Source organism: Stegodyphus dumicola, chromosome 3 (genome assembly GCF_044657685.1).
Source record: "Stegodyphus dumicola isolate Sdum_Otavi_A_Nest chromosome 3, ASM4465768v1".
In the NCBI taxonomy this organism is placed as follows: domain Eukaryota; kingdom Metazoa; phylum Arthropoda; class Arachnida; order Araneae; family Eresidae; genus Stegodyphus; species Stegodyphus dumicola.
In genome coordinates this window covers 91,713,464-91,739,981 of record NC_140770.1, presented here as the reverse complement: position 1 = coordinate 91,739,981, position 26,518 = coordinate 91,713,464, and the positions used below count along the sequence as shown (strand labels likewise).

Here is a 26,518-nt window from a genome sequence, read left to right as displayed (position 1 = left end):
TGATAGACATTTTACTTTATGACTTACATTTCAGTCCATTTAATTTTTTACACCTTAATGAATATGAATGGCAAAAATAGAAGTAAAATATTGATAAATATTTTTGGGAACATATCTAATAATCCTAAAATTTAAGATATTTTTAACCCATAAAGTAGGAAAAAACGAAAAATTTGATGATATATTTGTCACCTGTTTCTAGCATTTTAAATAGTATTCTGATAAATAAAAACAATAATAGGTTTATTTACAATATTTTCCAAAATTTGGATGTCGAACCTAGTCGGATACTAAAAGGAAACTTATAGTTACTTTTTGATCTTTCTGCAAATGCTGTATACTAAGTTGAAAGGGAATAGAAATGCAATGTTTAATCTCACTTTTCAGGAACAAGCCGATGTGGAATGGAAGTTTGCTCGTTGCAAATTATGGATGAGTTATTTTGAAGATGGTGCAACTGTTCCTCCTCCTCTCAATATCATACCCACCCCTAAAAGCGCCTATTATCTTTTAAGATGGTTTTTCAGAAAGTTCTCTTTAAACTCTAGAAATGCAAGGAAAGAACACCTGAAAACTATTCGGGTAAGTTTTTAATTGAACAGAAGTTCCCAGAATTAGTAATAATCCTTATCGATAAAAACTTATAACTTTTATTAGTTTATAAGAGCCAAGAATAGTTAAGAAATTCGAACACATTAATCCTACTACTTTATAAATTTAAGCAATAATTAGTTTTAGCTAACAATTTATAATTTTTTAAATATAGCTAAATTTAGAAATTAAATATTAAGTTACTGCTGCTTTTAGATACGCGCTAATAATTCTAGATATTTTTAATAATGTTGGTTTTAGAATGAACATGATAGCATCAAGCTCATTAACAAGTATTGTCATTACTGAAATAAACCAAATGTGCAATTAAGTTGATTAGTATCAAAGCAACTGACAAAATAATTCCCTATTTAATCAGAAGCAAGCACATTTGAAATTGGAACATCAAAAGCTTTGAAGGCACAAGCCTGAAAGAGAAAGTAAAATTAACATACAAATTCAGAAAACTGGTGCTTTTCTAAATTGTTGGGGGGGAGATGTGAATAATTTCAAGCTGTAAGATTTAACGACCTAACAAAATTTTTTTATTCGATATAATTAATGATAAAAAATAAATTCAAACTGAAAAATTTTCGAATATAACGCTGACACTTAAAAGAAGTTTCAAATTTAAAGTCTTGAAAAGTTAAAAAAGTGTATTTAAAAATTAGAAAAAATAAAAATTCTAAATTAGATAGAAATTGCAATTTGATCTAAGTATGTAAATTTTGTTTAACTCCTGAAAGAATTTTAAGCTCAAGTACACCAAATTCACTAGTTTAAAAATTAGAAAATTTAACACACAGAATATAAAGTCTTATAAAATGAGCTGTTCAAAATGGCAAAGCTAAATGGTAGATCAAAATTGCTGTAATATTATTTTATATGACGTTAATGCGTAGACTTATGTATTTGTTTAAAAAGGAAAGACATCGTTTTTTAAAACATAGTTTTGCATTTTTTTCACCAGCCCTTTTGCACATGAAGCTTGGAAAACATATTTTCTACACTGCCAAGACACACAGTCCGCGAACTGAGAATAGTAACTGAGAAATATTTAAGTTTCCTTGGAAATTTTTAAAGATATCTTACATTTTTTAGGATCCATAACAGTAGTAAAGGTTTTTCTACATCTGTTTATGTAAAACTTTAAGATTTCATTATTATACGTTGATGTTTTATATCATGAGAGCTATAAGTGTATCGAAGAATCATTTTAATTCAATTCTCAATTTTCAGCAATTCTCATATAGAACGAATCTTGGTGAGATTTTGTCCTACATGAGGACAAAATCTCACCAATTTCATTCTATATGAGACTGAAAGCACACATAAAATAAATCTAAAATAATGCAAAATCAAAATAAAGCAATATATTATTTCAGAAGATTTTCAGATTGTACGACAGTGAAAATTGGAAAAAATCAATTAATCTGTTTAATCGTATAAAGCACTGAATTAAAAAAAATTGAAAACTGATGTATGTGCAGATGAATGAGCCATAATCACAAATGAAAGTATAACAATCTGTTATCAATCTTGAATTTCTCAAGTTCCTTCCGAAAATTCTCCGAATAAAATTTCTATTAATGAAGTTACATTTCATAGAATTTAGACTCATATTTCATATTTTTCACACTCTGTTAGAGTTTATATTCGTGATTAACACGCTTCACATGTCCATTCCGCCATCAATTAGAAACCTGCCAAGCTATCGTCTTAGTGGGTATGATACTACATCCAGGGACGGTACTAGACTTTTTTCCGCCCGGTGCAAACGCTGCAAATTCAAAATTCTGCCGTCCGATTCTTTTCTAAATTCTAACAAATTTGCCGCTCCTAAATTCTACCACCCGATGCGGCTGCATCGATTATACGTGCTCTGGCGCCAGCCCTGACTACATCGTTAATAATTTGATCCACGAGAGTATAAAATACACTCTGGATATAGCTGGATTCTCAAGATTACACTTGCTTGTGCGCCTATGAAATTATACATAATTTGTGCTATATTTAATATTTGTCTGAGGAAAACAAAGCGAATCGCAGACGTGCAAGTTGAATATGTTTTAGGTATGGTGTTTTTAGAGAGTATGATTAAGTTAGATCAAGGTCATAAAATTATAGATCATCTCCTTATAATTAGGAGAGAAACGTCACTAAATGCTATGATCAGGCAATTAGGGATACCTGAAATTTTTTAACACTCTCTGCTGGTAAAACGATTTTGCTAGAATAATTTTAATACAATATTTAAGTAAATTCAATTTGAGCGAAACAATTTCGATTGAACAGACGTTACATTTAGATGACGCAGAAAAATCGAAATTAAATCGAGATCCAGAATCTGTACACGGTACTTCGATTAAAAAGCAAATAAATTAATGTTACTTTTAGAGCAGGAAAAGAGTGTTTTTGATGAATATTTAGTTGAAAACGATTATGAACAGTGGCGACTCTTAATAAGCACAGTGGAACTGCAATACCCCCATTCCACTTATTATTGTTTTTAATATTTAAATTAAAAATGTCTGTCTTTTAGTCTTTAATTCTTTCTTTATACTTTTACAATACATAATCCTTAAGCTTAATGTCAGTAGCCATCCCCCAATAGTGGTTCTCCCCATGTGTAACGTGTATACGAGCCAGTCTCCCTTAGAAAGTCCTCCACGAAGACATCCCTTCCCTTAGGCAGGTAGCCCTAGTGTGCATTTGATTAATAATGGCCTCGAGAAATAATATCGAGTAATGAAAAGCCAATCAATATCCAAAATATAGTTCAAGGAAAACATTTTAATTAAACAAATTATGATTTTTTGCAGGAACTAGAATATATAATTATAAACAGGCAATTAAAAGTAAAATTTTTATGCATTTCTGCTTACATAGAAATAAAACATTTATTTATTAAAGAGCTTTTAAATTATATGTATACACATACATAGAATTCAAGAAATTAGAGTAAAACCATGTCATTTCTCAAATTAAAAGTTTGACCTTGTTGCTTAATTTAAAAATTTATATTCGCATAATATATTTCAAAATTGAATTCGGATCTGTGATTGATTTAGGCTTCTGCTAAGCTAATTATTTTTGCTACTTCTACCTTTAAATACATACTCGTATATTTAATGCAATGGAAAATAATCTATTATGTTGCAGATTAATTTTACGATATCGAAATGTTAGTTCGCTGACTGTATTCTTATTCATCTAATGACATAATTGCTTTATAAAAGTTGTCATAACGTATCTAAGTTGCTTACAACAAACCTTAAGCTACTAATATTAGTTTCACAAACACGCAAAACTTAATATTTGTTTGGCTCAATTTCGAATTCAAGCTTATTGCAGTTTGAGAAGCGCAGGTCTGTGGGAGCAAAAGACACATTGTTATTCTTGTTTATTAGTAGTGAATATCTCTTGTTTGTGACATTAAAATATTTTAATAAATTTATAAAAATGTTTACATTTTGTGTTTAATAAATTAAATATTGCATTAATTTGTACATTCTTAGGCTAACAATTTCTCGCATTTTACAGAGACGTGAAAAGCAAGCATGCGAAAGAGATTTTCAATACCAAGTGAGTGTTAATTTGTTTCTTGCTAATTATTGAAGATGTGAACTCAGTAACTATAAGTACCAGTGCATATTATGTGGGGGATTTTTCTCTTTTATATCTCATTACGGGATTTAAATGATTTGTTAAAAAGCATAGACGTCCATGTTAATTAATTATAGGCGTAAATGTTAATTAATCTCATTCCATTGCATTGTAGGAAAAACTATTAAATTTCCTTGGTTTATTTATTTTTATATTCCATATATACAGGGCGTCCCTAAATTTGCTGCTTAAAATTGAATACACAGGTTAAAAACTCAATAAAGATAAAGAATATCGCAATTGTACGACAGTGAAAATTGGAAAAAATCAATTAATCTGTTTAATCGTATAAAGCACTGAATTAAAAAAAATTGAAAACTGATGTATGTGCAGATGAATGAGCCATAATCACAAATGAAAGTATAACAATCTGTTATCAATCTTGAATTTCTCAAGTTCCTTCCGAAAATTCTCCGAATAAAATTTCTATTAATGAAGTTACATTTCATAGAATTTAGACTCATATTTCATATTTTTCACACTCTGTTAGAGTTTATATTCGTGATTAACACGCTTCACATGTCCATTCCGCCATCAATTAGAAACCTGCCAAGCTATCGTCTTAGTGGGTATGATACTACATCCAGGGACGGTACTAGACTTTTTTCCGCCCGGTGCAAACGCTGCAAATTCAAAATTCTGCCGTCCGATTCTTTTCTAAATTCTAACAAATTTGCCGCTCCTAAATTCTACCACCCGATGCGGCTGCATCGATTATACGTGCTCTGGCGCCAGCCCTGACTACATCATGAGAATCCAGCAAGATCTGCATTAAATTATGGTAATGCGCAGATGCAAGCACATTTCGATGCCTTCAGAACGAATGCAACCTTTTTTACGAAGAAAACAAATTCCTTTGTAGCAACTCAACTTCCCTGCAATTTCTTCGGTACCTATAAAAGGTATTAAAAACTTCGATTATGAAGGCAACCTGCTCACCCTTTCCTTATCAACTTAAGAAGTTTCAAAAAATTCGACAAATTTAATCTTTCAGTATTGGACTTTTCTGCGTTCAAAGAGGAGCAACGGAAGGGAAACGAAAACGAGCTCGTAAAGAACAATAGAACGTATCATTTGAGGTAGTAATTCGGAGGGGAAATTAATACTAGTTCTATGAGGAACGTTTTGAGACCAACGGGAGATGGTTCCTGAAAACGAGCAATATATGAATTACAGCGAGTCCACTGTACAAAGGTAATTAGGCGAAGCAGGGTAATATTATCTGAAAAGAGCTCTTTGGTTTCGCGATCAGTGTAATTTAATAATTAATAATGAGATTAAAAGTTCCTTTCTTTAATTCTTACAAAACAATAAAGGAAAAAACCATGTCTATGTAATCAAATCATTAATCAGCGTACGTACTTATGGCTATTGTATCGAAGCACTGTTAAATGACAGAAATGTAAAAATATGCTGACATGTATATTTTTCTTGTATCTACAAAACGAACAGGCACTCTGAAATATCATCTTAATACACATTTTTTTAGAATTGCGAAGTATATAAATTCCAACTCAGCTTCACATAGTTGTCTGTTTATATTTTTTCATTTGCTCCATTGGTTTTAAGCTAAACTGACTAATATTTACGTTGGATGCCAGGCTCTTTAGATAAATAAAGATATAGATAAATAAAGCAATCGAAAGCCGGAAAGGATTTGGTTTCCCTCTGCATTTATTGTTTTATTCGTGAAGCATTATAGTGCAAATTAAACGTCTTGGGTGTAACGAAACAAAACACAACTAAGCCATGATTCATGTGTTATTCATCTTTTTCTGCTTGTTTGTCATTGATGTTAATTTTGACCTGGCTGGTAGTTCTGTTCAATTTTCAAGAGTCACCCAGTTTTTTTTTTCTTTCTATACTGGTAATATCTTGAGGTATATCTCGAGTAATACCAAAAATAAGAAAACGTTCAAATCATTAAATTTATAATATTTGGAAATTTATTTTTTGGAAGAAGAGAAAGGGAGATATATGTTAACGAGTTGAATTTGAAGAATTATTCAAAGCACTTTTTGCGTTATAATGCGAAATTAATCACATGAAAAACTTTCAGTATTTTAATAAATTTAAATATCACAGTTTAATGAATATCTGCATTAAAATAGCGGAATCTGGCCCAAAAATAACAGTCTGCAGGTCACAGTATATTCAAATTTCGTCTTCGAAAAATATTTCATGTTTTAATAAAATTTAGGCAGATAAAGGAAACCTGTAACACAGACGTTCTTATAATTATGGATAACTGTAAGTTCTCCAGTCATGCGTACGTTATGATTAATTTATTATTTAACATATTAAATGCAAGAAAGTTATTTTTTACAAACCTCCGTCGGTAGAAATTTTACTGTGTCCTTAAGAGGGAAGACTGCATCTATTTTTGCCTCCTAACGCATTAAAGTTTATGTAGATGTTCGGATTAACTAACACATAAGTTTTAAAATAATTTAACAACTGAATTATATATAAATGGTACTAGAAGCAGTATTTGTATTTTACATGAATTGAACCTCAGAATGAAATAATCCTTGCACTTTGTTAAATAATAATTTCATAAAATTTTTAAGGACGTAAATGTCTTGTCTTCTTTCGTCTCACCCTTTTCCCCCTCCTGCAGAGATTTCTGGATCAATATAAATAAATGTATAATAAATATTTTCATCCAATATAAAAGATTAAAATTTAATTTTAAACAATCACTTCTTTTCATTACATTTATGCTCATTCCGCAGCATCTAAAATGCGTCTTTATTCACACACAATACAATTTATGATAAGAATGAAACGTAATATGAATTTGCTGAGAAGAATATTACATTGAATATTTTCTTGTCAATTTTCATAAATTGTTTCGTTTGTATTCATTCGCCACTCTACCTGAATACGTACACACTTAAATTCAATCGAACATTTTCATCTTTTATTTCAAATCATTTCAGTTGTGGAGAAAATCTTCAATGAACACATGACATCGGTTTTATTTTATTTCGGGAAAAAAAGTGTGAATTTACTTCTTTCAGTATGGGAACAGAATATTTAATATTCTTTCTGCTGAAAAATGGGAAAATGCTTTTTAGTTTCAGATGTGCAGCGAAAGAAAAATCATATAAATTGAATACGGAAAAAAGCTCCTCTGAGGGCAGAGTGAAGCATAAAATTATTTTCAAACTATTCTCTCCCTTCTCAATTTATAGAGCTATAGGAAACCTATTTTCAAAGAAAAAAGCTTCCTCAATAAAACTTAGCGTAGCTTGTAAAATTATTAGTATTTTTTGGAAGTATGCTCAAAATTCTTCTTCCCCTACGAAAATTCTTCTTCCCCTCCCCCTCCAATTTAAATATTACACTACAGCTTTTCACTGTAACGTAAAATTTCGACAATTAGCGAGATTAATAAATCAGAAAATTAGTTTTAAGCGTTATTTAAAATACCCGAAAAATCCACCTCCTGTGATCTAGAAAGCAGGAATATAAACATACAGCATTTTCAAACTAAAATTTAATATAACTTGAAATTAATGTAATTACATAATAGTCACTAAAAAACCAACACTTTTATCTAATTAGTTTTTGTTTGGCTTTGTTAAATATGTATTTATATTGCACGATTATTTATGTAATCTACTTCGTGTATTTAATCTTCATGAAATTTTACATACCAGTTTATTAACTTCTGTTGTCCGAAACATTACATACATTGCTCTCGTATTTATATAATTCAAAGCTTTGGGGTCATTGTTTGTATATTTAAAATGTACGAAATTTTGCATATAAGTATTTTAAATAACATTTTTTGCTTTCGCATACTTAGACTATCATGCGGAACTTGGTAAGGCGTTACGTGACGGAAGAGCAAAGGAAAGCGGATAATCAGGGAGTGACAGAAGATGATGTCAATGAGATAAAACAAGACATATCCTCTTTCCGATACGAGCTCACTGAAATCCTTAGGAGCAGTGGATTCAATACATCAGCATCCAAGGGACAAACACAAAGTATGGAAAAGCTTCTTTTAAGTCCACTTTTCTCCCCGTGAGCTTCTTGTTATATGAGGGCGGTAAAAACAAAATAAGTGATGCCGGGAAATCACGACCATGACGAATCGTTCGGGATTATTTCAGGGCAATGAACCGTTGCGTAATAGTGTGTATAAGAATATTCATTTTATGCTAAAAATTCAGTTTTACTGAAATGTGATAATAAATTGAATAAAAATGGCATAAAAATAGTGATAAAAATATCACAATTTAAAATTGGGTAACTACATATGAAGTCGTGCGCAAGAACTGTATATACTACATAAAAATCATTGTGTGTCGTGACCAATTAGTTTTTAAAAGGTCATTTTAGCAACAAAAATTTCTCATCTTTTGTATCTTCAATCTAGGAATTAATTCTAGTTAATTTTTTTGACTGCTCATTCTGTTTATTAAGGTAAGCTCAAGATTTTTTAAAAATATAGCATGCGAGAAATGACATATGCTTTGCAAAGTTACTATAATTTTATCTCACAATGCCATCACATACATGAAACTCTTTCTCGGAATAATGAAATACATATTAATTATAAATTTAACTATATTAAGAAAATTCTCTGGCCGATTTCCGTTAATCGTGTCTAAAAACGCATTTTCTGCACTTGAAGACTAACATTTCAGTATTACCGTTGTTTCAGAATGCATATTGTGAGGAATATCAATTTTTCTATTATGTCAATACAAACAGAACTGTATTATATACAGTGTGGCCAGAAAGTTCCTTTACACCTTATAATGTATATCTTCCGCTTTCCTAGCGTGCCTTCGCGGTGTAGTGGTTCTGCACTCTGCGCCTGTACTCCAGAGGTCCGTGATTCAGTTCCCGGCGAAGGCGTTGTTAATTTTTCAATCTCTCTTGCTTCTAAAAAATTCTAATGTCTCTACAGTGGCGCCCGAACTAAAAGGGTGTCGGATGAGGATTCTCCACACCCAGGATTTGGCGATTGGGTCCCCTAAACCCCAGTCGCCCTTTAAAAGGGGGAATATATAAGGTATCTCTCCCGCTTTCCTAGCGTGCCTTTCGTGGTGTAGTGATTCTGCACTCTGGTCCGATATTCCAGAGGTCCGTGGTTCGATTTCCTGCGAAGGCGGTTGATAATTTTTCATCTCTACAGCCTCCAACAAAAATACCTAATGTCTCTACAATCTGAGCTAAATGCGTGAAACAGTGTAAAGTGGTAAGGTATTTAAGATTTGAATCTCCCATTCTGACTACTGATACGGCAACAGTGATTCTTACGTGAATTTCAACGTGATTGCTACATAACTGCCCGAGGAGGAGAATAAAGTCTGTGCTTTGAACAGTTCATTGTCTGTGTGCTCGGTGATGAACAATGCCAGATACCAGCGCCTTCAGTTTAGAGGAGCACTTAGTGACAATCATCTAAATACATGGACGGAAGCCCAACGACGAAAATATGACACAGTTAATGGATAGGTTTTGAGAACGGATCGGCAAGAAGCCACCATGTCGTACTTTGATAGCACGGGAGCAGAAACCTTTGGACGGGGAACACCTTTTGGGTCCGAACTTTCTTTGATGCTTCTGTGACCCAAATTACTTATCTGGCTTCTTCCACAGCTGCAGAATTTTTGCATCCACTAGACGGTTGTTTACCAATACAGTGAGCGCTGAACACTGGTAGTTCGGTCCGAGGTTCGAATCATGGGCGTTTTCGTGGTTTTCCCCATGTGTAATACGAGCCAGTTTCCCTTAGAAAGTCCTCCACGAAGGCATCCCTCCCCTTAGGCAGATAGCCCTAGTGTGCTTTGCCATAATTAAGTAAACTAAACCAATACAGTGAAGCTCCCGCTCATTTCACACTTGCTATTTGTCTGAATGTATTGTTCCTTAGCCGGTGACTAAGACGTGTGTCCCCAATTCACTAGCATCCTTGGTCGCCTCAAAATCCGGATATTATGACACCAGACAATGTGGGGAATCATCAAATCAAGCCTTCGAGCATGTGACACCGCAGCTGTTAAAGCAGATGAGAAGGAGGACATTCAGGCGTATCATGTTACGCAGGGATAATGGTGGTGCACATTTGGACGTTTTGGACGAATAACTGTAAATGATATTTGAGTTACAACGAAATAATTAAGAGACTTTCTGGCCACCCTGTAGTTATTATCGAGAGTTATGATTATTATATTACCCATTACTTCTAGGGAGCTTCACTATGTGTTACATAAAACAGTCTTTTTTTTTCTTCGTGCGAGAAGTTGTATATTTTCCTTTAAGATTTAGTCATGTCAAAAGCGCAATAATTAACCATTTTGTTCAGACTCAGTTTACAAAACTAATCAAAATTTCTTGAAATTGTAATTACCCAGTTAAGAGAAATCTTGCATACAAGCAAGAAAATCACATTTTTAGCAAAATTTAATCGAAAAGGAAATTACCTTGGAATTTTTTATACGCTTTACTTTCATAAAATTAATATAAACATATAGATAGTTATGCTAATAACTTAATTTTTGATATAAAATTGTATACAGAAGCATTTGAGAAAAGGATTCAAATATGACAGCAACTGTTGTTGTTACAAACTGCTGCCCATGCACAGCGCTGTATATTCTTAGGTGAGTACAAATACTACCACCACTTTACTTTCCGAGAAAGTTAGAACTTGGCTCAGTCGTGTCTTGCAGTCGCAAGAGGAATAACAGCTGCGTGGAGCGTGGAACAATGTATTTTGATCACATTTTTGATTTAAGGAAATGTCTAGTTGTCTGAAATTTGGCAGATATAGTATGGGAAAAAGTATCTCATTAGGATCCACGTGTTTGAGCGGTTAATTGCTTCAGTGACGGACAATGCGTGGGGAACATCCGTCACCCCGGCCAAGCATTGATCGTATGAATGTGATTGATTATTCTTGAGAACATCTGCATTACTATCGAAGAACTCGCATTGATGCTTTCAGTCAGTGTAGGTGGTGTAGAAACCATAGTGGGAAAACATATGGTATTTGCACTACGGCAAGATGTAGAAGAGAGCAAATTGATGCGCATGCAAACCACCAGTTCTTTCTTTGGAGGTCTGAAGATAAAGAGGATGCATGTTAGAAATCGATACTGACCATTAATGAAACGTGGGTTTACTACTTTAATCCCAAGATACAGGTCTATCCACTAGAAAAGTATGCAGTTTATGGATAACGACACTGTCAAAGTTAGTTCTCAGGAGTGGATTAAACACAACTAAAAACTTCAATGAAAAAGACATGAAAATGTATCCAGAACTTTAGAAGGAAATGTAATACTTTTGGAATAAAGTACATTGAAGTGTGACATGTTCACCTCTTTCATTCAAAAGTTTTGGTTAAAAAAATCTGAAAGCTTTCAGATTTTATATTGCGCCCAGAGGGGCATTTTTTTCATTTGCACACATATACACTTTCCGAGTGCCGTTCTGAGAGTATTTAGGCTAGCGCCCTGTTGAGCTAAAAATATTTAAAAACGGCATATATTTAGAATTTCCGATAGACAGTCTCCTTGCTGAAGATAAAAACGTTTTATTCCGTACAATGATGCCACTGCTCGCTTTGAAATCGTTTAGTTTTTGAATCAAATAATCGTTAAAGGTTTAACAAAATATGAAATAGATAATAAAACAAATTCGAAATTTCAAGTGCCCATATTAGCATGGAAGATTATGTTATTCAAAATTTGATGGTTCTAGATACCGTTAGTTTTTCGCAACGCCAGAAACATGCATACATCCATGAGACTCTTCATTATTTAATTTATTTAAATATCGTGCAAGTCTATAACATTTGATAACAACAATTTGAAAAGTGAAACGGACATTTATACTGAGCCGACGCAAAATGCCGTTTGGACTAATATCCCCTCTGGGCTAACGCTCGTTCGGTTTGAAAAAAATATCAATCCTGGTATTATTTAAATCCCCTTGTATATACAATTTAGAGGATCAAAGTGAGGAATTTACTGAAACACAAACATAGGCAAATGAGCTGGCTTTTAAATGGAAAAAGCTCAAAACTATGTTACCATAACAGAAGCTCAGAATAAATGTTTAGATAGGGTTTGTTTTAAAATATTTACAAAAATCAACTACTACTATAAAAGCATATAACAAATTTTGGATTATTAAATATTATTTGAACCTAACCCCTGGAATACGTATTATTTTAAGAAATACCTCTGAAATATTTGAGATCGCAGAAGTTCAAGTGCATACACATGATATGACAATAAAATTTGTTGAATAAGTTCATAAACGACAAAAATGTAACCTAAATCAGGAAAAAGGTTTCATATTCCTTCGAAATAATTTCCGTCATTTTCAGTGAATTTTTGACATCAAATGTACAGTACCTGAAAATTGCGGGAATAGTTCTCTCGGGATATCGCATACAGAAACTCTTTATATGAGTTAATGTCAGGAATGTCCGAAAATCATACTCATTTTAGAACTTGTTAAAGGTTAGGGAACAGAAAAAATTTCTAGACGTTAGAGAAGGAATCAAATACTGGCATCCGTGTTTTCTTAACATACACGACAGATCCTTTGCAATAAATGTATTATAGCCTTGTACATTTGGTATTCATTGTTATCCTTTCTGAGTAATAGCTTCACCTTTTTCAGTTTTTTAATCATTAAAAGAAAAGACATAATCCAACCACTTTGAGAAAACTCTTCCAATGGAGTTCCATTCATCTAGGAAACGTGAAATGCGGTACGTCACTACGAGAAGCCATAAGCGTCTTGTTTGATCATGTTATGAAATTTTTTCGCAGATTTGCCAAACTTAAAAGAGAACTGTAAATTAATATGCTGCTTTTTTACAGCAATTGCTACACCTTTACATATTAGAGTATTTCTAATAGAAATCCATAATACTTATTACTGCCACTCTCAGACTTGTTTAAATGGGTTTTGGAGTGACTTTCCTATGCTTTCGCAGTCCACGCACAACCACATTTATGTTTCCAGTGACGTCATTTCCTGTGACATACTCACTACTACATTTGTGTTTCCAGTGACGTCATTTCCTGTGACATATATATATACAATACGAATAGTGCAGGGTTCAGAAGAATGCATGACAAATATTGGTTAGAGAGTAAAATAGCATTGGAAAAAATTCCTGCAATTTAGTACCTTGTTTTTCATAAATTCCATTTCAGTAAGTTTGATCCTAAAACTGATCTACATAACATATAATAAAATTCAAATATATTACTGACTCGAAATTACACCCAGTAGATTGTGTAAAAAGGGCGGAGCTTATTAATGTGTGCATATTTTCTGTGATGCATGTATGAAAATGATCCTTAAAGCAAATTCATTATTTACAAACAATCAATTAACTGAATTCGCAGAATACACAATATACCAACATCAAGCAATCTAACGAAATTTACGGCTGCTTTAAGTTGAAATAAGAGATAAATCACTCACTGAATTTAAATGCCAAAAGGTTATGTTTTATTAATTTTGTGTATGTAACGGAATACAATGTATTAGTCATATATCTGCTGGAATATTTTTACTGTTGATTTAATAGATGGGTGAAATTTATAATGTTTCCCAATTGCATGTGTAGACTTTGTTCAGTGTTCGAAACGTGTTTCTTAAAGGCTACTTATTATATCGCTTATCAGAATTTTTATTAATTATATATGATTTTATGACATTTACAAAAGCCTCCTTTCGCAGGTGCTGGTGGGAAAAAAGGCCGACAAAAGGAACGTCGTCTTATGAAGGGATTCGACATCGGTTTAGTTGAAAGTTCTATCCAGACAACACCTGAAGTAAGTGTAGACGAAACTGGAACAGGACGATCCCCTCCTGGTCCCAAGCTAGCTAGAATAGCTAAACTTGCCACACGAAAAGCAAAGCGGGGTAAATGGAGCCATCTAGTAGAGGCCACAAAACACGCTAGGGCTGCATTCTCTCGAAGTCGTAGCGATGAGTCTCTCAGCAGTCAAGGCAGTTCGGAACACCCCAGTCGTATGGAATGTTCAAGCCGCAATGGCTCGAGCAGTAGTAGTGGCGGTGGCCCTGATAATATAGCAGAACCCCGACCAGCTAAAAGTCTTGTTGACCTTCCTGTTATCAAACGTTCTATTTTCGCAAGAAAATTCGCCATTAGCACATCAAAACTGAGACTTGCTTTTATGGACTCAGATAAGTCTTCGTCTCTTGAAAGTCATCCTGGTGGATGTTCTAAGAATAAAGTAGGTGATAGCAGCGCAGATAGGGGTCAAGCTCAAAGGACCGTGAGTGCACCTTTCAGCCAATGGCTGGGAGCAAAAAGCACATCCATGGATCATTTAGGCAAAGGTATCTCGTCTGCTGTCAGTCACCATCACCATCATCATCATCATCAAAGTTTGTCTCCCGCCAGGAGTTTGTCTCCAATACCTAGTTGTGCAAGTTCTAATGTGCCTACTCCAAGAAGTTCCATCACAGGACAACATGATGCGTGTTCTACCATGGATGTAAATTCACAAAAAGGATCCATACCCGGAAGTCCGGCTACTGGAGCTGATTTACAAGAACAGCATCAACAAACTACAAATTCATCATCGTCCAAGGTTTTTGTGCCAGGAAGTTTCGGAATAGAAACTGTAAATTATCCACCAACCGCTGGCTGGATATGAACGGCGTTACGAAGTCCATGACAATTGGTGCTTTGACTCTCTTAACATGTTAAAGTAATGCGAACTTGGTTCACGCATACAAATGACAGGGTGCTCATCTAAAACAGATCACCCTAATTAAGTTTCCTAGTCTAAAATATTAAGCAACACTACGCTATATTTTGACAGAAAAAAGAAATATATATATATACATATACATAACATTATTGCGCAGCTATGCTATTTTAAATTCAATAAGCATTTTAATATTAGTTCTTCATAGTTTTAAAAGGCGTAATTTTCTATTATATTTCAGATTTATCAAACAAATACCAAATTTGAATTAAAGGTAACTTCTGATGTTGTATTATTTATTTACTTTTTAGAATTTCAATCTTCACACCATTTATCTGCTTTTGATTTGGTAATCATAAATTTGTTGGGGTTTTTTAAAATTATGCAAATATATTGCTAAATATTTCACTTTTAACTACAATAATTTAGATTTACCACCCTTAATTCAATATGGCATTTATATTAAATGACATGTATTGAAACTGTGTGTGTTTGTTTCCCGATAAACTGCTCTTTCAATAAAACTACAAACAAGAGTCTTTCTTCATTTAAAGAAACATTCAAATCCTAAATTGAAATTATTATTTCTTCTGAGCATCCAATACTTTTGATATTGTTAGCAATTAATTAGTTCCTTTATTAAAAACACATTCCGTCAAAACATTAATTGTTAAATACTTGCTTTATTCAGAAACATTACCGTCAACATTACTGCTCAAAAACTTACAGTTCAAAATATTATCGTTCTGAAAATAACTGTTGTTGCCAATCGAGAAAATACATTTTAAATAAAATTAATACTCTGCGTTTACATTCGGGCATCCTGACTTAGTTACGACCTCGGAATATTAAGAACTTATATTTAAAAAATTAAATCTTTAATATTAATGTTTATAGTTCGAAAGTCTTTAACTGTCATATAGATTCACCGTCGTTTTCTATTCTTTTTCCGTGTCCTAGTTTTAGTAATATGCGGCGTGTTGTTATCGTTATCCCCAGTAACACTAATGTCATCACCATCATCATCGTCTTCTTCTGATTCAGCTTGACACTGCCATGACTTTAATTGGCTCACATGAGCTGTTGTACTAAAGAAATGTCCTTTCACCTCTTCTAATCGAGTCACTCTATAGGTATCACTTGGTAAAACTTCTGTAACTACCAAAGGTCCTCGATACTTTTGTTGTGTTTTGGTTGATTTTCCAGTTGATTTAGGTACTCTTCTCATAACTACTATTTCTCCTCGTTCGAATGTTAAAGAATTGCTTTTCTTCTTGTCATAATTTGCTTTCATTTTCATCTGAATATCTTCAATTCTCTTTCTAGCTTCATTCTGTAAGATTACTGGATTCTCCCATTCATTTGCGTCTTCATCTGTAATCATCCTCATCAATCCGTCGTTAAATTTTGGTGAATAACCGTGAAGCATTTCGAAAGGAGTTTTATTTGTAGTCTTATTTATCATACTGTTTAGATTTCTTTCGCATTCCTTAATCTTTTTCTCCCAGTCTCTCTGATTCGGATTTTTCATACTCGTTTTAATCGTAGCCAAAATTGTTCGATTTGCTCTTTCCACCATTCCATTACCACTTGGATGCTGAGTTGAATTGAGTGTATGACTGATTCCATTATTTTGACAGTACTCTCGAAATTCCTTCGCTGTGAAACATGTTCCCCTATCGCTGATAATTTTTTCTGGTAACCCAAAATCATCTACAAAACGCTTCAATGCAACTAAAACATACTTGGTTGCAGCACTTTTCATATGATATAAGCGTGTAAATCTCGTAAAATTATCAATTATTACAAATAATTCTCTATTTCCTCTTGAACTTTTTACGAATGGTCCTAAATGATCTATATGTATAATTGCAAAAGGTCTTCTACCAGGTCTAATTGGATGCAGTACTCCTTGTTTCTTACCGCTAGGCATTTTATTTACTAGACATTCGAAACACATCGAAATGTGACGCATAACATATTGTTTCATTCCTTTAAACCAGTATGATTCCTTGATTTTGGCAACAGTTCTGTCTGCTGTCCTGTTTCTGTCCCAAAGTTGTTTCTGTTTCTGTCCCAAAAGATTGCTGTTTCTGTCCCAAAAGATCGTGAAATTTTACTACAATACCTTTTCTCATCGATTTAGGTATGACATATAACAATTTCTCCTTTTCCTGATCTTTCACTTTACGAAACAATCGATTATTCTTCAAGACGTAATTTTCAGTTACATATTTCTCTGCATTCGTTCTATCATTTATCTTTTTCTTTAAAATGTCTATTAATTTGCGTAATTCTGGATCTGAATGCTGATTCATAAGAATTTGTTCATCTATCGTTAGCGTTAAACAAACTTCCAAGTTGTTTTCAATTATAGAGTCTAAAGTTTCTTCTGGCTGATCAACTGGCGATCGGCTCAATGCATCTATGTGACTCATTCTTTTGCCTTGCCTGTGCTTTATTTCAAGATTGTATTCCTGGATCAGATTACTCCACCTTGCTATCTGAGGATTTGAAGTTTTCTTCGCGTTTAAATAAACTAAAGCTTGGCAGTCTGTAATTACCGTAAATCGGATCCCAATTAAAAATTGTCGAAGTCGTGTCAAAGTCCAAACTATAGCCATCAATTCTAATTTGCTTGAATGATAATTCTTTTCTGTTTCTGTTGTTCCTTTACTTACACAATAAACTAAATGCCACTTTCTATCTTCACCTTTTTGCAACAGCATTCCTGCCAGTCCTTTGTTACTCGCGTCTGTGTGCACTTCAGTCTCTGCTTCGGGATTATATAATGCTAGTATTGGTTTAGTTAAATGATCCTTTAAAGTACTGAATGCTTCTTGCTGATCTTCGTTCCAACGAAATGTTTCATCCTTCCTCGTCAGTCTCGTTAGCGGCTCAACTTTCTCTGCGTATTTCGGTACAAACCTTCTAAAGAAACTTGTAAGACCTAAAAATTGTTTAACTTCATGTTCATTGGTTGGTTTAGGAAAGTTTAATATGGCTCGTACTTTTCTTGGTCCAGGTTGCATACCATTTGATTTTATTAGAAATCCCAAATACTCAACTTCATCTTTTCCAAATTCGCATTTTGTCAGTTTCAATGTCAGCATTGCTTCTCTCAATCTATCAAACACTTTCCTAAGTTTTTCCATCATTTCTTCCCAAGATTTAGCCGGAATTAATATGTCGTCCAAATAGCACAAAATTTCTTTATTAAGCAATGGACCTAAAACTTGATTCATAAGTCTCTGAAATTCTGCAGGTGCATTAGCTAACCCAAAGATCATACGTTCAAATTGACCAGTATCATCTCGAGTGATGAAAGCTGTTTTCAGTTTCGCTTCTTCAGTTAAAGGAATCTGCAAATATCCATGAGCTAAGTCCAATGTAGTGAAAACTTTACACTCACTAAGACATTCAAGAAGATCATCTATCCTAGGGAGTGGAAATTTATCTTTAACAGTTTGCGAATTCAACTTTCTATAATCTATCAGTAATCGTAATTCACCTGTTTTTTTTTTTTCTTTACGAGTAAAACTGGACTAGCATACGGAGATCTTGTTTCAGTAACAATTCCATATTTCTTCCATTCATTTATTATCTTCTTTATAGAAGCACGCTCTTCGGCATTGGTTTTATACGACTTCATACAAATAGGCTTACTCCCTTCAATTTCTTTAATATCCATTTTTGTTAAGTTTGTACACCCTAATTCTCCATATTTAATGGAAAACAATCTCGATACTCATTTATCAAATGTAAAACTTCCTGTTTTCTTTCTGGCGTAGTATTGTTATTAACTTTAATTTCTTCTAAAGTAATCGGTCTCCTAAACTTCTTAATTTCATTCATTATCAGTATTTCCTTTTGACTTGAATTTTCAGTTTTCTGATCTGAACTTGGTTCAACTAATTCTGCTACTTCCGCTCTACCGATACATTGATTCTCTTTCAAAATTAGTTTTCGATCGCTGTAGTTAGTAACTGGTATCACTGTTTCTCCCTGTATTACTTACAATAATGAGCCTAACTCATCTTCCGATCCACTTATTAAAACATAACCGTTATTTATTTCATCAGTTTTAACTTTCACGAAATTAACCGTATTACTTTCGATTTGAGTTTCTTGGGAAGCCTTCAGTTTAATTCGCGGAGTGTTGCTATCATTTTGCAACTGTGAAAATGGGCAGTCGTTAGCATAGCGTATGTGCAAGGTATTGCTTATCTTGGCGTATGCAATATGCGGTAAATCAATCCATGTTCGACCAACTAATAAGTCGCATGGTTGCGTTTCATCTCCTACAATTAGAACTGTAATGTCCTTTCCTTCCACATTATCAATCTCTAAGTTAACAGTTACTTTTCCCAATGTTCTAGCGGCTGGTTTATTCTGGTTCCCAAAGCCAAACAATTCCTCCACATCAGGTTTTACAATAAGATTCAGTCTCTTAGCCGCAGACTGTTTCAATAAACACGAACTAGAACCCGTATCTATGATTGCAGTAATTTCTTCCCCATTATTAATGCGAGCATACTTTAAATATACAGCTGGTGAAACACCTGAATTCTGGTCCACGGATAAATTATTTTTAACATTTGTCAAGTCTGGATTCTTAAACGTACACTTTTTAAAAGTATGACCCTTTTTATTACATTTCCTGCAAATAATTTCTTTTTTAGGCTGTGGACAATCCGTCGCTATATGTCCATAATCATTACAATTGAAGCATTTCGGCTCACCCTTTTCATTGCGGATGCCAGAATTATATTCCCTTTTCCTTTCCTCTGTTTTATAAAATTTATCTCTCAGATTGTATTTATTATCAAAACTGTTTTTAAAACCCATTTTGAAATTACCATCTGTCTGCATGGAATCGTTAACATTTCTTTGTCTTGAATACTGATTATAGGATCCTTCATAAAATTTAGAACCAGATTTGGGCTTAGAATTATGCCTAAAAGTTTTATTTTCTACTTGAAGTACTTTTATCCCTGCCCGAATATTTTCATATTCATCTAGTTTTTCAGCCATTTCTTCAGGATTAATGAATTTAGACCAATCATCAATGAAATGATCTCGGATAGCAGCGGGGACCCTCTTCTTTAATTGATCAGTAATAATAAGTTGTTTTAAAGAGTCAAAATCTGTTACATTTAATCCAGCAAGCCACTCTTCAAAATAATTTTTTAATTCAAACGTGAAGTCCTTCCACGTATTACGCAATGTTTTAATATGATCAACGACCTTTTGCCGAAACTGTTCAGGGCTTAACTTAAATTTTCTCAGTAGCAGTTGCTTAACGTGCTTATAGTCGTTAGCTTTCTCTTCTGATTCACGGGCAATTAATTGAGTTATTTCATAAGGCAATAGACCCAACAGCTAAGAAACCCAGTTTTGTTTTTCTAACCCAATACGTCGTGCCTGTCTCTCAAATAAAACTAGATAAAAACTTATATCACCTTCATTCAAATCATACTTATGCATTAATTTACTCATATCACAAATATTACTTCTACTAACATTAGAAGGAACAGAATCATTTACATTACTACTTCTGATTTCCGCTTCTATTTTCAATTTTTCAAGTTCAAATGTTCTTTGCTTATCTTTTTCTTCCATTTCAAATGCTCTTTGCTTATCTTTTTCTAAAATTTCCATTTCAAATGCTCTTTGCTTATCTTTTTCTTTTTCTAAAATTTCTAACTTTTTCCTGTCTAAACGATCATTTATAATTCTATCTAGCATTTGTTTAGTAAAGTCTTCGTTATAATTCTTACTATTCAAAATCATATCTCTTAAGCCTACAATTTTAATATCAGAAGGGACATCTACATCAAGTTCCAAAGCAAGTTCTTTTAAATCACATTTTTTGCCTCTTGCCAAATAAGCCATCTTAGACTTCAATATTCAAATACTAATACAATAATTATACTTAAGTTTTTTCCGTTTAATACTTAGACATAACATAAACAGTTTATAAATTCACGTACCTTTCTACTTTCAGTTTTGGCGAGTTTCCACATTCAGTTTAGGCTTAGCGTACGTTAAGGCAATACGTTGTTAAATCTAGATAATAATTCTAGTTTATCCCACTTCTGAAATGTTAGCAATTAATTAGTTCCTTTATTAAAAACACATTCCGTCAAAACATTAAATGTTAAATACTTGCTTTATTCAGAAACATTACCGTCAACATTACTGCTCAAAAACTTACAGTTCAAAATATTATCGTTCTGAAAATAACTGTTGTTGCCAATCGAGAAAATACATTTTAAATAAAATAAAATACTCTGCGTTTAAATATTTTAAATAAAATACTCGTTTAAATATTTTAAATAAAAACATTTTAAATAAAATACTCTGCGTTTACAATATCATTCATATAACCAAGTAATTCAATTATGAGTCTTAAATTATTTTTCATGAACTATGTTTAATATAAACTAACCATGCATTCAAATGAACGGCAAATAACTGCAAGCTGTCCGCAAAACGCAAATACTCTCTGAGTAACTTCGCAGCTTATTTCAAAATCAGTTTAAAATAACACTTCTATAATTAAAATACTTTATTCATATCATTTGTAGTCACAGCTATACCCAAGTTTCGTATTTTCCTTTAATGGCAAATATCTGTTATTGAAATTAAACAAAAGATTACAAATGCATAAACAATATAGTCTATAGACTAATAGGCCGTGTTCCTTTACTAATGGACTATGAACAATTCAGTGCAGTTACATACAGTATCTACAGAGCTATGTCTAAAACCAAAGTCAAATAACCTGCAAAATATAACTGCCTCGACAAATTTATTTCCAAGTTCCAATAGAAGGCATGATACAGATAAATGAAATAGGACATGAAAGTGGAAAAGAGTATTCAACGTCTTCTGGCATAAAAGTAAAATGTTTTATGTGTAGGAACCAGTTAACGTCTTTGCAAAATAGAGAGCTAACAACTATAACCATATGTTTAAAAATAATTTATGCTTAATTCCAAGAACAATCAACTTATAAATTTCCATTTCATCAAAAAAAAAAAAAAAAAAAAAAGGAAATCAAATTATTAAAAAAAACATTGCGTTCTATAAACATACTATAAATACTATGTCAACTAGCCACTATTCACATAGCGAATGAGCATACGAAGTATTGACTGCTCGGACGAAATGCATTTTAAACTTCACTTTTAATGGGCTAAATTTATAAAAAGAACAATTTTTTTTTCATTAAACATATCTGAAAGTTTGTTATTTTAAAAAATAAGTTTTTGTTTAGTGCCGAAGAGCTTTTTATTTCGCTTTTATGCAAAGTTACCATTTACTCTTTCGGTCTGGAGCTCTGAAATCTTTAAGATGTTTAAAAAGATAAGATTTATCTATTGCTATCCTACTTTCGAAAGTTCATTACGTTTGTGTTCACTTAAAATAAAGCTCTTTGATGGAGATAGGAAATTCAGTTTCAAGTCTCATCAAGATTCATCATATTATTTCATATTAATTTCAAGAATAATGTGATTACATATTGAGTAATATGACTATAATATGAAAGTAAAAATATTAATTGCAAGACTAGACTCTTGCAATTAATATTTTTATGTAATTATAACTAGAATGATAATGACCCAAGTGATATATTTAGTCTTTTACATGATTAGTATTATTTCATGTTATCCAGTTTACTTATTTTTTGACAGTATACTTGCAATACCAGTACCTGAAAAGTTTCATATATTTTGCCTTCAAAATTAATTTTTGCAAATCAATTAACTAATTACTAAAAAGGGATTATTTCGAATTATTTAAGTATTTGACAATACTTGCAATATGTATTCCTCAAATGTTTCATATATTTTGCATTCAAAAGTTAGTTTTCGCAAATCTTTCAATTAATTACTTAAAAGAAATTATTTTAATTACTTACTTATGAAAATGATTCTGTGTATAACTGGCAACTTTGAGAAGGGAATTTTACTTATATTACTTGTTATTATATCATTGTATGCATGCATGAATCATAGTGCGTGAGCTATTGCATACATACTTTTGCGCACACTAAAATACTTCAAATTGTTAATGAAAACAAATTTCAGAATATTGTTGTATACAGGAAAATATGATTTTCATTAATATTCATATACTTGTTGGAATATGATATATATATGATTGTCTATTCATTTTACTTTTATGACAGGCAAAGGCTATTCAAATTAATGACGCATTTCCACACAGACATATTTATATTATAAAGAAAATGGCTCTTCCCTTTCTGAATAATGATAAAAATAAACAGAAGTTACGAAAGTTAGGGTTAAATGCATTCACAATATTTTTGCGTAATGTGTTCAAAGCAAACTACTTTAAAGAAAGTAAAGTTTTAAAATCGTCCAGCTAACATCTCAAACATAAATTTTAACTATATTTTTCTTAAATAGTTCTTTACAGTTTTAAAATACGTTCTTCAACTCAGCTATTATTAAATTTTTATTATTAAGTTTCAAAAAAGAAATAGTTTTGTAAGCTTGAATGCAAACACTGTGGTTTTTATTGTTAAATATGCTTCTATTCAGTTATTAAACGCATACTTCTTTTTGTGTTTTTATATCAAAAGAAAGGTTTTTATACGGAACTTGAAATCAGTTCTAGAAAGTGAAAATAAAAAGAATATTTATTTAGGTCGTGCATTGCAATTTTCTTTACAATTTTACGAAACATCTAGCTCCGACGTAAAGTTTTAATAATTTAAAAGTGGTATAACAAATGAAGTAGCTTCTTAACTTCCTCGATTTCTTTCACAATTTCCAGACTTCCTTGACCCTCATGAATAATAAACATTCATTCTGGGGTAAACATGAATTGAAATTATTTATGTATGATAATATTTGATACTATACAAATTAAGAAGTGCTTTTACAAAACAAAATTCAACCATGATTTAAAAGCAAAATTAAGTTTGCTTTAAAATTTTGAAATTAAAAAGAGTTTTATTTTCATTTTACTGGCAATTCAAATGTACTCGTAATTGAAGTATCGCCATGCTCCTAAATTACCTGTTTATAAGCAAAATAAATGAAAAATAAAGAAAGCGAAGTATAAAATTCTTTGGCGAAAAACTGACGCTTTTTTTTAAATATATATTTACTGTGCATAACATTATGATTCAAATATTTTTTCTATTTTTAATTGGAATGAAACATAATCTGCTTCTTTTATTTAATTTTTCAGTTTTAACTGAGGGCTAGAAAAAGATTTTCAGATTAAAAGTGCTGCTGACAAGAACTAACTATTTTCATGCTTAGAATAACATTAAATTGACGTTCTTCACCGAAAATACGTCAAAAGATTTAGTTTCCAAGTTTTATGAGTTTGTATGTAAAAGGCTCGATGAACATATTAATTGTATAATTTTAATTGTAAAAATTGCTTAATTCATTGTATTTTGAAAAAACACACAGAATTATTTTTGATATTGATGCCGTTTGTAAAAGGAAATCTTAAATGGTTGTTTTAAATATAGCTATGAATCAGGTTCGTAGCATCGTTTTCCTATTTCAGTGTGTTCTGTATTTTATACTGAATGAGATAATTAGTTTTAATATAGAAGATTATTCTATAGCTCATTTTATTACATAAGTGGAATGTGTTCTACTAATGCTAATTTATGTTATTGCAAAAAAGTAATTTCACTTCATAAAGTTAAAATATGTTATTTATGTAATCAACATGTTTATAATAATTGATTTACGTAAGCTGTTTTCAAATTTATTTTATAATGGGTTTTATAAATGTTAACTCAGAAGTCAAACACATATCTGATGACGATATCGCATTTTTTAGTTATTCTTAATATTTTTAATTTTAGCTACTGCTCTTCCCCCCACACATTTAAAACGAAATTTATATAGTTTCCTTTATACATTTAAATCAAATTTATACAAATTTATACATTGTATTTCTTATTGTATTTAAAAGCAAATCCCTTTTAAAATTTTGGGACGAATTAAAAAGCAGTTTAAATGAATAAGATATTTCTTATCGTATTTAAAAGCATATTCCTTTTAAATACGATAAGAAATATCTTATTCATTTAAACTGCTTTTTAATTAGTTCCAAAATTTTTTGCAACTTATTACTGTTTTCACGTCTGAGTTTTACTGGGGACAGAAAAATTACAATAAATTTCTTTCAAATCTACATAAACAAGGCTTACCCAAATACATTAGTTTGATGTCTTAAGAATCAAAATGCTGCAAAAAGATACTTGGTAACGTTTAGATTAATTAGATGAAGATTAATTAGATCTTTTTTGTTATGTAATATATTTTCATATAAATGTAACTTTGCAATAACAATTTCATACTTCTCTCATTGAATATGGGCCTTTATAGACCAATTAACACTTTTTTTAATCTTAACGCTTTTCTATTAACTTACTAAATTATTAATTTATGACAGTATTTTGAAATTTCTATGGAAAAAAATTTGTCAGTTTTCTACATTTAATGTTAAATTTTATTTTATTGGATGAAACCTAACATTTAAGTAGTAACTGATTCAGTTTCTTTATCTAATTTATATGTTTACTAGTATATGTAAATAATAATCATTCTTAATGCAGAAATTAGCCGAAAAATATTAGTAGTACAGGAGTAACTTTTATTAATCGCATTTTTAAAACATAAAACACATTACTAATTCATTATTCAGTAAGAAATAGATCAATTATTTCTAATCCAGAAACTGTAACAAAGATGCATCTTCCATTTAAAAAAGAATACAATAAAACACCTCTCAAAGTGACTTATAGAGTTAATTTTATTATTTATTTCAAGAATTAATTTTAAGCCTTAACAAGTGAAGTAACAACGGCAGCTAACAAATTTTAACATTAACTAATGTAGATTGATGTTTTAAAGAATATTTCTAATTCTTATCTTTCCCAATTTGTATTATAATATTTCCATTACTCCTATCATTTAAAAATTGCGTTTGATTATATATTTGACTGTTTATTTAGCGAATGAAATTTATCATACCTGAAATAAGATATTCTAAAAAATATTATGCTTCTGTTAAAATAATTTGTGTGTGAATTAAAAGAAAAAAAAATGCAGGTACTTCAATGTACAGCTGTGCCTGAACAATAGCTACCGGTAGATATGTCTAGCTTGTAGTGTATTTATAGCCTGCGTATTTATAATCTTTGATTATAAAGTGCTTGAAACGATTTAAATATGCCCATCTCTTCTGTACTTGTAATTTGTACTGAGTCATGTAAGTCTTTTGAGGACTGTGTACATTAAAATATTTATATATCACTGAAATTTCAACTGGTCGTTTTTTTCAACTTTTTTTAAGTAAATAAGAAAGAATTTACAATTATGGCTTCATATGCAAGACATAGATGTAAATTATTCAGTTTCTGTTATATAAAACATAGGAATAGGTAATGCATTACGCGTGAAACAGTTAAAATAATACAGTTGCTAAATTATAAACCTGTTTTTTGTTTGTAAAGCATTTTA

The 26,518-nt window shown here is 31.7% G+C and overlaps 1 protein-coding gene across 1 annotated transcript in view; it reads left to right on the top strand.

The window, feature by feature from the left end:
- LOC118196742 (transient receptor potential-gamma protein-like) overlaps positions 1 to 26,311 on the top strand; it is a 712,826-nt gene extending 686,515 nt beyond the window's left edge. Inside the window, exons 13-16 of the mRNA XM_085813073.1 lie at positions 388 to 582; positions 4,135 to 4,176; positions 8,072 to 8,255; positions 13,990 to 26,311. Coding sequence (XP_085669199.1) covers positions 388 to 582; positions 4,135 to 4,176; positions 8,072 to 8,255; positions 13,990 to 14,936 — 1,368 coding nt within the window. The 3' untranslated portion in view covers positions 14,937 to 26,311. The remainder of the gene's footprint in view (positions 1 to 387; positions 583 to 4,134; positions 4,177 to 8,071; positions 8,256 to 13,989) is intronic.
- The last annotated feature ends 207 nt before the right edge of the window (positions 26,312 to 26,518 follow it).